Source organism: Triturus cristatus, chromosome 8 (genome assembly GCF_964204655.1).
Source record: "Triturus cristatus chromosome 8, aTriCri1.1, whole genome shotgun sequence".
In the NCBI taxonomy this organism is placed as follows: domain Eukaryota; kingdom Metazoa; phylum Chordata; class Amphibia; order Caudata; family Salamandridae; genus Triturus; species Triturus cristatus.
Window position 1 is genome coordinate 221328787 of NC_140591.1, and position 14939 is coordinate 221343725.

General features: G+C 42.7%; 1 protein-coding gene across 1 annotated transcript in view; it reads left to right on the forward strand.

Annotated features, from left to right (window-relative positions):
- Positions 1-14939, forward strand: part of HEPHL1 (hephaestin like 1) — a 384637-nt gene that overhangs the window by 240832 nt on the left and 128866 nt on the right. Inside the window, exon 11 of the mRNA XM_085621400.1 lies at positions 3466-3678. Within this exon, the coding sequence (XP_085477526.1) occupies positions 3466-3678 (213 nt within the window). The remainder of the gene's footprint in view (positions 1-3465; positions 3679-14939) is intronic.

Below are 14939 nucleotides of genomic sequence, written 5' to 3' on the forward strand. Positions count from 1 at the left end.
TTTGTTTCATTGTTTTGGTTTAAATCAAGAGCCCATTTTTGTTTCTGACCTACTAGTTGAATGCATTGCTGGCTTGGTGCTTTGCCTGCTTGGGCGCTTTATCAAAACGTTATACTTCTCAAATAATTTGACTTGGTGAAATATTAGATAGTTATTTTATATAGAACTAAAAATTGGCCCAGATCTCTCAGAAATCCTCATTTTTGTTTTTCCCCTCTTTAAAGCTTCCATGACGAAAGAAGTATCAGTGATCACAGAAGCGCTCTTACACATGTTGAATTTATGGAAATATGAGAGTAGGGTGCAGGTTACAGTAGGAGAAGCTCACACTACACTGAAAGAAATATTTACTGCAGGGATGGAAGCAATACAGATATCTATAGTTATTTAGAGTTGTGGCTTATGGGGCTTGGTCTGGTGTTTGGAGGAAATAGTGGCAAGCTGTTGTTATCGAGTGGAGCAAAACAGATTGTAGGTTGTGACTCGAGGTTACTTTTTATATTTTTATTTTTGAGTTTTGTTTGCGCAAAATTGACCCGAGGGTATCAGAGCGTTTTACAGAGTGCGCACAGAAAGTTTACAAGGAGTACAAATGAGGAGAGCAGTAGTAGGCATGCAAAGTAAAAATCTGCAATAAATAGTACACATACTAGGTAAAAATGTACCTGTATACACATACAGTGATTGCAGGAATACATAAAGGGAGAAAACTAGTAGGCATACAGGGTGAAAATCTACAATAGAGAGTGGACATGCAGGGTAAAAATATACACATAAAAATATACAATAGATGTTGTTGTGGATGTATGAAAAAGTTTAGAGGTAGCGATGGTAGGTTATTTCAGATGTAGTAGGAGTCGATGCGCAGTAATTTCCTGAGGTAGTGGAGTTCCGGCTTTAAGATGGTGGAAGAGGGAAGTGTAACATGGGAAGTTGATTATTTCTGGAGGGAAGATTCAGATATTTGTTGAGAAGAAGGTATTTAAGGTTTTTCCTGAAGTGAAGGAATGATTGGTTGTCATGTAGATCCTTTTGAAGAGCATTCTAAATTCTAGGAGTATTCCCAGTGTTTGACCTTCACAAAGGCCTCGTTCGGCCAGCTTTTGATAACTTCTTTGTGAGGTAAATAGTGTAGAGAGCTTTGTGTGTAATGCAGGCTGTCTTGAATATACTTCTTGCTTTGATTGGTAGCCAGTTGAGTTTCTTAAGTGTGGGAGTGATGTGATCATATCAGCTCTCCCTGAAGGAGAGTCTAGCCACTGCGTTAAGTGTGGATTTCATTGTTACGGTTGCATTACCATAGTCCAGCTTGAAAAAGACTAGGGATTGCACTACAGTTTTTTTAAGTGTTTCAGTGTGTAGAAGAAACTTTTTGTTTAGGCATTGATATGGTCTTTCAGTTTCAGGTTTTTGTCTACTGTAATCCCTAGTGATTTAACAGAGTTGGAAATCGATAGTTTACAATTGAAAGCAGTTAGGCTTTCTAGCTAGCTATGAACAGGATTGGATTTTCCTTTTGGGTGAATGAGGAGGAGTTCGGTTTTGGTGGTGTTAAGCTTTAAGTGGTTGTTGTTTGTCAGCCATGACTGTACCATGGAGAGTGGTATTTAGGTGCTGGATATCTTTAATGATCAGATTTTAATGTGTAGTTGGGTGTCGTCTGCATAGAGATGCTAGGCAGTTCTGTCTTGTTACAGGATCATTGCAAGAGTTTCCATATATACATTGAAAAAAGTAGGGGACAGGATTGATCCTTGTGGAACTCTGTGAGCCTTAAGTTGCAAGTGAGGTGGAACTGTTTAGTTTGATGGTCCTGATGCGAGGTGGCTGTTTCATTGGTGCTATGCTGTCACTGTCTGTTGTGTTTTGAGTCAACAATGCCAGATTTTCATAATTTCTTGATTTGTACGATGTCTGTGACAGACAGGTCTTATGGCTTCAGAAGAATGCAAATCACATAATAATATGCAGGAAACCAAACTGCAGAAACAGTTATGAATAGCTCATTTCTTTCTTTCGTAGAGTTAATGTTAGCTCACAAAGTCTACATCACTACTAGGGACATTTCCTGTAAATAGGCTTATGAATTTCTATCAACCAGGGTACAACACAATATTATGGACCCACTGAATTAACATTGATAGCGCTGTATTACATACTGCATGTTGGTAAATCACAGTACTTTCAGATGCCCTCTGACCAAGTGGCTTGTCATTCGTGCATTGTCTCTTGCTTTATCAGGAAACATGAAGAGAAGCCCCTGGACCAGGGAGGGTACCCCCATCCTTTCAAACTCTATCCAGAAGTACACCACGCATATTGATATGATCGGGAGCATTCATTGATATTAAGTGCACTAGGGCGCCAGTGTTGACATACATTGATATTGTGACACACATTGCACTACTACTGTTTTAGGGCCTCATATATGAAGCCTTTCTGAGGTCGTAAACAGGCCGCTACGCAGAATTGACCCGTCTGCGAATGTAAAAACGGCTATTGAACATTTAGCAAACCCAAATTACGATTCGGTAAACTGTTACTGAATCCCAATATGGGAATGCGATTCGGTATTAGGAAGGGGCATGTTAAAGCTATCCTTTCCTAATATTGAATCCCATCAGTATGCACAAATGTTTTGTGACCGAAATGCAGTCGCAAAAAATGTACATGTTACCACCTATTTCAAATAGGTGGTAACCCATTCACAATTTTTTTTTAAAGCATTTTTTTTAAGAGCAGGCAGTGGTCCCAAAATTAACGGAAAACTTGTCACTCTTCTTTTTGTAAAGAAGCCTGTTGTCCTTTAAAGAAATGGGCTGCTTTACAAAAAAAAATGATTGCTTTATTTAAAAGCAATCAAAGACATTGTAGCCTGATGACCTCAGCAGGCCATGAATTTTGCGATTCCTAATGAGTCGCAAATTGTGACCTACCTCATTAATATTCATGAGGTAGGTAATTTGTGACCCACTGGGAATTGCAGAAAGTTTTCAACATACTTTCAGCATACATGCCGTTTTGCGATTCCCTAATTGCAAATTAGCACGGATTCGCAATTAGGGAATCACAAAATGGTTTCTTCATACATCTGGCCCTTAGTCACTAAAGGCCATGCTGTTCAATTTAGCCAGTGCCTAGATAACATGAGCAATATTATTATGATTTTGTTTCACAAGGTTAACAACATTAGTTTACATTGTTTTCCAGATATAATAACTCTTACCTGTTCCCGGATCTTGAGCTTCCTCCCATTCACACCACTTCTCACTAGATTTGATGCACACAACATACTTAGTTCTTACCTTTGGCACTGTCATTTATGGCTTCATAAGCTGCACGTGCCAGCCCACTTACATTCCTGTTTATTGCTAACCAGATCTCATCTTGTCTATCTTCTCAGTAAAGCATCAATAAATTCTTTTGAAGTCACAAAAAATATTGTGCTTTTTTTTCTCTTTCTAGCTGTGAATGGGTATATGTACGGCAATATGCCAGGCCTGGAGATGTGCAATAATGACAATGTATCGTGGCACGTCATCGGCCTGGGCACAGAAGTTGACATGCATGGAATCAACTTTGAAGGCAACACCATTCATATGGGTGGAATGACGAGGGATACCTTAAATTTGTTTCCTCATTCATCAGTAACCGCCTTGATGGAGCCTGATGACGTGGGTAAGTACCTATGTATAAACAAGTTGTCTTGTCCATCATGGGCATCATTTAACCTGGTCGTATTGTGATTACAATCTGGTAGTTGTAGATGGGTAACAACTATCTGATTATTGCAATATGTAGGTTCACACATAAGTCTCGATTTCCAGTTCATTATTGACCCCACTCGCACACCGGTAGTACAACAAAGTGTTGTAAGTGATATGACAACATCATTTTATTGCTGTAATCTTTGACAGCTCATATAAACAAATGTTCATCCAGATTTTCAAATATGAGGGTCGTATGCAGCAAAATGCACAGAATTTCATGAACTTTATCCCTTCTAAACACATTTTCTTTCTCTGACAATTTGTTAACAAATGTAGGTTTGAAAAGAGAACCTATTAGCGCTCTCTGACTTTCCTTCTGCACACCACAGACCTGGAAGGGAATGTGAATGGAGCAAGAGCTCCTCTCCCCCAACTTGAGTCCAAACACACATTTGTGTACCTATACGTGGATGGCACAGTATTTTAGATTGTACTAATGTTGGTTTACAAAGATCTTTTGTGGCACTAAAAGCTTGTAGGAAGGAGAGCAAGATAGTAACATATATAGTTTTAAACAAAAAATTTAATTATTTATCCATAGGTGTTAGGTTGATTTCTTGCCCTCTGGGTAATTTCCCAGTTGACCAATCATCATCGTATCAATATTTGGGGTTGTGATTTGACAGACGTGAATGTCCTCTTTCTCATAAAATTAAAATAATCGTTCAAAATTGATATTTGGTGCATGGAACTTCAGAATGACATTCCCATTCCAGCATTTAGTCCCTTTCTTTTAGTATTTCTAGCACAATTATTTCCCTTATTAGTTTACAGTGGGGAGGTTTTCACTGGCATTTTTACAAAGTAGCTAGTCCTTGCCTAATAATCTGCCTTTTGGTTGTTGCAGAAAAGTCTATAGGCATAGACCTCCGTCAAATTTAAACTCAGGACACAATCATTTGCTCGTTATTCTTCTTATTATTATTACTATACATGATTTATAAAGTACATGGCTACTTAACAAAGGTTTCCCGGCTCTAGCCTCCTCACTGAACCAGAATCAACCAACATTTTCAAATGAATCAACAATTAGCTGTTGTTAAAGAGGTGGGAATATCCATGTTTTAAGCAATTTACAAAAGGCTGTGAGCAATTTACAGGCTGTGAGCATTTTTGGCAAGGCGTTCCAGATCTTAGATCTCAGATACACAACTGCCCGGCAACCGTGATGGGTTTTGTTAACTCTGGGAACCACTGCCAGCTCCTGATGGCTAGAGCGGAGCGAGCGTGTTGCCACCCTATGTGGAGCTCTGAAGCACATTTTTGGACTGGTAACACTCTACACCATGGAGGAGTGTTTGGTTAGCAGAATGTTGTAGTTGTTGTGATCATATGTGGAAAGTGTTTTGGTGTCCTTTGCAAGTGACCCGAGATGTCAGAGATTGGTACGCTAATTATAGTTAGGGCTAGACATATAGCCATTTACACAGCATAGGTCTAACCAGAGGATTATGGGTGCGGTGTGTGAACTATTAAAAAAAGGGTAGGTCCAGTAAACCATATGGCAACATGTGCAGTATAGACTTGCTGTCAAATAAGAACCATGGTGCCAAACAGGCAAGAATGGGAGATTGAGCAGTAGCTGTGGACCATTTTGAAAGGCACTGATACGGTTTACGAGTATGGTAGCTTTCGTGAGTGGGGAAAGATGTGAAAAAGGAATCAAGGTTGGCAACCTGGGCAGAGGGAGGGCAAAATTGAGAGCGATTTGCACCACAAGCACATCTCATACTCCGGAAGGCTAACACGTGCAGAGAAATAGCCTTAACCAGATCATGGCCTAGACAAACTTTCCCAAGATTCACTGTAGCCACGGTGGTATAGTATCATGAAAATTTAGCAAGTAGGTTTCTAGTGCAACAGTGCAGATTTATTTACATCACAAATCGCATTATGAAATCAATGTCTAAACATGATAAGTGCAGAGTGACCCGACGTGAGCAACAACCACAACCAAATGTATAGGTGAAACAAGTGATGAAATTCTCAAGGTATATTGGAATTCAAACAACCATGCAGTAAAGTCCTATTAGACCAGGCACATAGTTGCCTATCCACACAGCTGTTGTGACAGATCAGAAGGTTTGTTTGCAAAGAATGTCAACTGCATTCCGACCCATTACAGGATAAGAACAAAGATCAAAACTAAAGGATCCCACTAAGATCATGTCCCAAATAATGTGTCACCAGGGGTGCATTTTCAACCTTACACCTGATGCGATTTCTGTGTTGACCAATTCTTAGTTTCACCTGGTGGGAATTCTGACCGACATAGATCAAGCCACACGGGCACCAAATGCAGTGACCCACATTGCTGAATAAACAGTTAGTATACTGCTTAAGTTCAAGTTTGACATTAAAATGAATAAAACAAGCATTGGCATAGTCAATAGGTCTCGCTTTTGGGACCTTATAAGTATTTAGTTTTGCATATCAATATCCTTGGTGCAACAACATCAACTGTTGCATGGCTAAACACTTATAAGGTACAAGGTTTAGCCATGCAACAGCTGATGTTGTTGCACCAAGGATAATGTGCTGCAAAACTAAATACTTATAAGGTCCCAAAAGCGAGACCTATTGGCTATGCCAATGCTTGTTTTTGTTTACACTGGAATCTATGTTGTATGTATGGTTTTCTTCTCAGAAGGCTGCACTTGATGAATCAGATGTGCATTTAAGAGACTCAGGCTGTGTCTAGTGGGAAGAGACGTCCAAGGGGATGGGGCCTTCAGATGTGCCACCCCGAGCGGGGCTTGTTAATGCTGTTTTTTTTCATGTTCCTCCCGCGCCGTCAATGCATATGTTCTGACCAGTGGGTGTTCATTACCATGTAAGGGCAGCAGTGGATTGCGGGGAGATTGCTGAGTGGCCCTTATTAGTTTGGTGGGGGAGAAGAGGGGTAGCGTTGTGTTTCCCTGCCGTTTTGGGCAGGAAGGAAGCCTGCATATGGTGATTTAATGAAGGGCGTGGGCGTTATATCTGCTATACCCGAGCAAAGGGTGCTGTTCAACACTCCGTCCATCATTTACTTTGGTTTTGCTTTGTTCGCCATAAGTTGGCAGGGTATGCTCAGACGTGAGTCCCTTGCTCACTTTGCCACTGGATTCAAGCAAGCCTGACTGAAGACGGCTGAAATGCCAGAAACCGGTCCTAGGAAGCTTGTTTCCGGTCCAGGGAAGACATGGCTTGGCAGTTCGGGCTGGACTGTTCCCATGAGGCACAGGGTCAGACTGATTTGCATATGGCCATGTCTGAACTGGGGTGGCAGAGTGGGCTAAAGAACGGTGATGGATTAAACCCAGATCAGTTGACTGGGGGTGAGTGCTTGCAATGTTCAACACTCCGTCCATCATTTCCTTTGGTTTTGCTGTCCAAAGCGGCTCATAGTTTGAGCCCAAGGAAACGGCGGGCATGCACTGCATAAATTATTAAAGAGGTGTGTACTCCGGGAGCTTGCTGGAGCGAGGCCTCGGTGAAGTGGCTACATGCTCATAAAGTGAAACAGCAGGAAATGTGTGTGAAGAGCAAAATAAAAGGAAGAATGAAGTGTGTGCGCTATACCAATAATGTCAGAAAAAGGCCACTTTAAATAAATAAAATAGCGTGGTCAAGTAGCACGGAGGGATTCAGTGTGGAAGAGTGACGCGTGCGAGTAACAGGCTGCACTGCTTTCTTTGTTGAGAGCGACTGTGGGAGGGCACCTCAATGGAAGAATCAAACGACTTTAGCCACTGATCACACCCTTCCATTCGGAAACAATCTTCTAGTTAGAATTTGTTGCAGCAAAGGAAGATATGCTGGCTAGCTCCCAAAAATAAACAATAAATGAATGGGTTACAGATATTGAACAACATAATTACTTGTAAAGCGCAAACATATCACCTCTTTTAAGGGTTTCGAGGCGCTGGGGGCCGTTGGGGCGATTAACTGAGCTACTGTCCAGAGTCACATGATGCTTAGCTGAGCTGCCGCCAACGATCGAACCGTGAACCCCGCTCTCCGGAGACAGTCGCTCTGGCTGCTGCGCCACACCTATTCTTCATATGTAACTGATATGACTGGCGAGCCGGAGACTGAAATTTTGAAACCCTGTTTAGAACAGTAAAAATTGGCCCTTCGAACATCTTGCTACGTGAGGGTGGGGCAAGGAAATGGTTATCCCTACCCTTGTGCATCAAAGAATGTATAAGAAGGAATGAGAATAGTAAACACAAATGTGAGTATATGGTGCACCTCAGCTCAAACTCTTAGGGAACAATACACACGGATTAAAGATATCCACTGGTTGCCAATTAAGGGGAATGCCCGCACAGACAGCGAAACAATGCAGAATATGACCAGCTACTTAAAGTAAGATGAATACAATAAAACATGTTTGAGACCCTAGGGGCACTACTGGCTGGGCGACGTATTGCAGTTCATGGCATGAGCAAGCCCCACATTGATGAAGCTGAACACAGGGCGTGTTAGAGTTGGCCATGGAAAGGCAAATGGAAATTATGAGTAAGATGAAAAGCTAAGACCTGGCTAACTGGTCTGCAATGATTCAGGTATTGTCTAATACCCCTGACAGTGGGTCTCCTTACACTGGTTGGTGTTCTGTGTGGGGAGAAAGAATGTATAGTGATGGCTTCTGTGGTGACTGGGGCTCGGTCTGATGGGTGCTGGAGAGTAGTAGCCAATCCAGAGGTGTGCTTGGTACAGTAGCTCCTGCTCGCCCTATGGCCGTCTAAAAATGTTTCTGACAGTTTAAGAAAGTAGCAGGGAAGATGTAGAAGGAACGTTTCTAGTTTGACAGAGTAAATAGAAGGTGAGGAAGATATTGTGAATGTTGAGTTGACACCTAGGAAATTATGTAGGGGTTCAGATTTGACAGTATTTCACTGTGTAAATTAACCATGAAATGTGGGGGAAGCATGAGGACAAGATAAATTGATATGAGATACTGAATAGTTCTGAGTAGCAGAAGAGGAGGAAAGAAAATATATTGTTCTTGAAAGGGTAGAGCATAAGGCTGTATACATCAATCCACTACTGAATGTCAGAGAAAGAAGTACTAAGTAGTAAGTAAGGGCAAGAAAAGTGTCAGGGTGTTATGTGGGTGAGGCTCAACCAGGGCAAAATCCCTCAAAAGAGAAGTGAATGCATTGTTCACCTGGAGAACTACCATAACCATTTGGACGTGTAGAGTTTTTTCAACTCTTCGAATACACAGATACAGTACAAAAATGGGCCATTTAATGAATGCAGTTTGAGTATGAACAATAGCTAAATACCTCTTAGGATTATTGGAAGTTGTTGTTAATGTATCAAGGCACATTGTAAACAGAGATGCAATCTGAATATAGAATCATTAAGGAGCATGCATCTCTTTATGGTGCACAGACAATCTGAAGCAGGTGTCCACATTCTGATTTCCAAAGGGAACGTAAAATAGCCATGTTTTACATTGAAATACATTGGTGAATTATAGGACACTTACAACAGCACCAAATATTGAGGAGTGTTGTGCCAAATCCTATCTAAACAAATGAATTTTCTTCTGTATCATCATAATACATCAGGTAAAAGGCAGCGTGGCAGAAATATACAAATCTAGTTCTTGATGGCAGGAATCATAGGCATCCGGATGCAATTTTTAACCATAAATATCTGTTCTGCCAGAATACAGATCCTGGTGCAGAGAAAGCCACTTGACATGTGGGTTCTTAGGAACGTTTTCTCAATAAACTAGCTGTCTTAGAAAGGGATGAGGCCCCTAAATAAGCCAACCTATACATTTCTAAGTGTATGTTCATTGGGACATGCATTTAGGTAGACTGATCCCCTTGCAAATCAATCCCCGAATTAAAGTATATATGCAGGTACAATAGAATAACTTTGTGCCTGCATATTAAGCCATATGTGGACACTTCCTGTTGTGTACGCACTCGGCCCCAGTAGCTTGTTGTGGCCTATATTTGTAATAAGTATGTTCATGCCTCTTTAATTGTGATGCAGCCCCTTGGAGTCCTGCATACATCATATGGAATGTGATGCCCCTAGACAACAATATACTTATAGAGAGTTAGTGAACAGCTGGTCTTGTGGTGGCTGTGCAGTTACATGGTGGATGCATAAAACCTGCGTATGTGTTCTCTTAACATAGCTGTGAGGTAACTCTACAGCAAACGTATAAAACACCTCAAGAGGTTAAAATTACCAGCACCCTTTTGGGTCAGGCCAGTGTGGAAATACTGAGAGCATTCCGATTCTAACAACATTAGAAAAACAGATTAACAACATGTTAGGTTATTTCCAAAACAACCGTTATACCACCACAATCAACAGGATAAAAACAGTGTATTTAGTATGCCGAAAAACGTTGGTTTTTTTTACGAGCAACAAACATACTTTCACCACAAAAGCGCCAAATAACTTCCAACACTTAAGTTTTGATTTGATTACATCAATAGGATTTAAACAAGGTGAAGAATATGGAGTTTAATCTACGGCAGAATAGTAGAAAATGCAGACTTCACGGAGAAGAAATGCCACGCCCCCCCCTCCCTTGATATTTTTAAGTGTGTTTTGGTATACACTGCAATAATGTTTATGTTATCAGAACCTGCTAGCAAGTCACCAGTTTATTCGTGTGACATCTATGCAGCTTCCAATCCATCAAGGGGATTTTACTGAAATTGCAATCAATACGGGGAGGAGGGGGCAAATCGGTGGGGGGAGCACTCAAACTATCAGGATTAAAACGAGCTCAAAACATCAACTTGTTGGAAGAGCATAAACACATAGCTTGTAGTAGGAGGGAAAACTACCTGCAAAATAGAAGTTCATGTTTTTTGAGGGGGAAAATTGGGGGGGAAAAATCTAGGGGTGGGCGGAATTTGCGTAATCGCGTTACGCAAATCTCCGCGAAACGGTAAAAAATCTCCGCGAACACGCAGAAATTCCGCGAACACGCGGAATTGCTTGTTCGCGATACTTTTTTCCTGTTCGCGATCGCTGTTTGCGTGCTCGGGGTGAAATATCTCGCGAACACGCATATTGAGAACGCGAACAAGCAAAAAATTTCGCGAAGTCGCGGAACGCAGATTTTTGGGCAATTTCGCGTTCTCCGCGGAACGCGAAATTACCCAAATTCCGCAAATTCCGCGAGCGGAACGGAATTTACCGCCCAGGCCTAGAAAAATCTGAAGAATAAAAATGAAAACATGTTTCGGCAAACCCATCCTTACTATGAAGTTTTGGGAACGTATAGCACGTTTCATGCTCGTTTTAAGAATGAACGTGATGTGAACGAGCTGCAAGAGCGGTATTCCCCATTAAAGAACTCTTGATTTGCTTGGTCGCAACAAACCTAGGACCACGTTTCAATGTATGGCTATGTCTACGAACGGTATTTACAAGTGTGTGCATAGATGAAGACGCGCCTCATAAACGGTTCAAAATACAAGCCCAGTTTAAAACCGAGTTTGTTGTCTTTTGCCACTTACCTTCCACCGGTCTTCCTACATGCCACTGGAAGTCTGACCCTGTACCCGGAAAAACCCAGACTACGTTTTACTGGGGGCAAAACAACAGCACTGGATGGACTTCTTTGGTATGCAAATAGAAGGAATGTCCAAGATATCAGCCCTTAAACAGCTGCAGCATAAGTTTCACAGGGCAGGGGGGCAGTGTAGTGAGCACGTTACAGATGTCACTCAAGGACAAAACTGACTTCCCTTTTTACATTAAACATATCGGTTCTGCTGTTCCCGACAGAAATAGCTATCTGCACTGCATTTTGTCACAGGCAATATTTACAATGTGGACGAAAAGAACAGCTTGCCGACATACTGAGCAGACAAGCATTGGCCACGCACGCAGCTGCGAGATGCGATATGTGGAGGGGGAGGGGGGAAAAGGGGGAGAGGGAGAAGTGGGAGTTGGACGCGCGGCCGAGAGACGCGCTCTGTGATGGGAGGGGGAGCAGGGGGTGAGCCATAAAGGAAAGCCAGGGCGCAGAAAGCCGGCAGCTGTGCGCGTGCACGCTCGCGTGAAAGCAAGCGCTGGGCCGTGTTACAGCACTTTTAAAAGCCCTAACTAAATGTCTCGCAGGGCAGCGCATGCGCTGGCTCAGGTAAGACCTAAAAACGGGTGTTGGATGTAAACTGGCTCAACACACAGGTGCCACACTTAAAGTGTCCCATAATAAGGTCTAAAACCCCAGCTTAGTTGGATATTAGTGTTTGGTTTAGTAGGCATGGCACTGACATAAACCAGCTGTTCTCTAATACTCTTGGGCCTTTAGTTGGAAAAAGGGTAAGCTCATAGTCATTAATCTGTTTGAAGAAGGTCTAATGTTTCTTGATTATTTTGACAATTTTGTTCATGTCTGGACAGTATGTGGTGAAACAGACCAATTGGTCAGACTGGTTCTTGCTCCTAGTCTGTTAGATCTCATCTCTGAGGTTGTACTAGGCTCGTATCATGGCAGTCCTAACTGAACGCTTGGGGTAACCTCTCTCAAGCAACTTAGTGGGCAAGATATCAGCCTCTCCGAATAAATCCTGCTTGCAGGTACAGTTACGGTGGACCCTCAGAAACTGGCCATTTGGAAGGCCATCGCTCAAGGTACGAGGATGGTAACTGTTGTACTGTAGAGTGTTTTACGTTCTGTGAGCTTCCTGTACAAGGTCATAACAAGTCGATTGTCGTTATGCTTAATAAGCAAATCAAAAACTGTATACAATTATGATCACTCTTGTTGGTAGATTGTTGTGGGTATTGTTTAAGTACTCCACAAAGGATTCCAATGTATCACATAAATATATCATCTATGTATCTCTTCAAACAGGGTATATGTGTCTTAAACGAGTTCTGATTTGACAATACCAAGTTATTCTCAAAATTATCTACATAGAGGTTTGCCAAACCATTGAAGTCCCTGAGCACTGTTGATAGTAATAATGTTTGTATGCAAAATAGTTGCATGTAAGAGCAACTCAAGAAGCTCCACTATCAATTCTGTGGGGACTTGTTTAGGGTCAGGCAGTCTATCTAGGACCTGCTGTATAATCTCTATACTTTCTGTATGAGTAATATTGGTATACTGGGAGAAGATGTAGCCTTACGGCTAGAGCGGTCGACCTAGAAGCTGGAGACCCGGGTTTGAGTCCCAGCAACACTGCTCAACATCCTGTGGTTCTGGGCAAATCACTTAATCTCCCTATGCATAACAAAAATGAACTTGTCCGTCTGTAATGTAACTGGTGCTCGTGTAAAGCGCTCTGATACCTGATATCTTCGGGTAAAGTTTGTGCTTTATAAAACTCTAAAAAACATTTTTTTAAAAGGTATTCTATATCCAAGGTCACTAGCTGTCCATGTGTGGGATCAAAATCCAATCCTTCAATCAGGTTAACCATATATGTGCTGTCTCTCACATATGTTTCTAATAGGGGAACAAAATCTTTAATGAAGGTGTCAACATATTCACCAATGGGTTCAAGGTTGGAGCCCTGGGGGTTAGTAGAGCCACACACAAATTCTCTGAGTGCGTTTCCAGGCCCACTGGAGTTGAGAAGAGATGACCGGGTAGGTAGGAGCTAGGAGTTTTGGTTCCAGTGGGGCCAGGGGTGAAGGAAAAGTGGTGTCATGTGACCCGTGTGGACTTCTACCCACAACCTATGAATAAAAAAGAGAACGGAAAAAGAAGGGGCAAGCCCTGGAGACAATAATAGGTAGGTGCTGGGAAGAAAACGGGAAGAAGAACTGATCCACCTCAAATCTGCAAATACACAAACGAGTGTGGAGTTTTAAAAAAAAATAACACGCATTTACAATGCAATAGGTCTTGCAATGACATTATTTTGAGCTATTGACATTGTAAATGACATTGTTTTTCTTTTGTAAAACATAAATAAAAGGCATTGTAATTTAAAATGCCAATAGCTAAAATGTTTCTGCGAAACCTATTGCATTGCTTTCTCTGTCTCTTGAGTTGAAAGCGCTCGGGCATAGTCCAGCCCTGCGAATACCAAAGCGCCCTTTGCAGCTGCGCTAGGAGTTGAGTAGCCACAGAAGGAAGACACATGTTGTCTGGTCGGTGGAAGCAAAGGAAATGCCACAGTAAATTACTGGGTATAAGCGTCTGCCTCTGTATTTGCACACTTGCCCCCTTTCCATTATCGGCTTGGGAAAGCTGGACTGTCGATGGACTGGTTTATGATGGGTCTGGTGGCCTCCACAAAGGCAGGGTGGTGCCTCTAGTTACAGAAAGGTTGCCAACCCTTGTTTTACGGATTACTGTGGCCAGTTGTGATGATAAACGCTTGCCACCGGGCCACAGCAGCTGCACAGAGCGAACTCCTACGATTTATTGAGTCACAGGGGCCTGGTAGGTTACTTGGCCACGACTAGTACTTATTTGTTCAAGCTCTTTAGCACCTGTGGTCGGTGCGGGGTGCTCCTTTTAATCTTTAATACGCCTTGGTAGGGAAATTGCTAACTTCCGGGCTAAACACAGTAAAAGCAGGTCCCCAATAGCGGAGTCAATAATCCAGTAGTTGAGCACAGTCCCCGATGGCCCGCTAACCAATGCGTTCAGGTGGACCGGCCCGCAATCTATTAGGCATGGTTCATGAGCCCCGATACTTGTGTCACCAGGAGCAGGGCTCACTATCACTTGAATGTCCCGCCAGTCTGCAATTGAAAAGAAATGGTCCCCGCCAGCCCGCTTCCCAGTAACAGTCCCTCAGCAGCCCTGCTAACAAGAAAACAGTTCCCCCAGCAAGGTAGCTCAAAAGCAATACAGATTTGCGAGGCGCTTATGTTTTCAAAAGGGTTCTGTGCAATGCCACATAGATACCAGCAGTCCCGCAGTTGGTCGTCTGCCCGCACAGTCTCTGGCCCACAGCCTGCCCAAGGCAATTCTTCACTTGCACGCAACCGTGGGTGTTTACCTGAGGGGAGGGCGAGGCACACACTGGTGCGAGGCTCCTTCGGGTCTCCGGGATGTGTGGCAGTGATGGACTGCACCATGGGAGGGAGCAGGAGAACTCTTCCGAAATCGCCTGCAGCTCTTCCCCTTGGCTCCGTCACGCTGTGTCGGCGGAGGCGTGCCTCAATCGCATCCTGGTTGCTGGCGAATGCCTGATCCCCGCACTGCATCCCAGCTGGTGATAT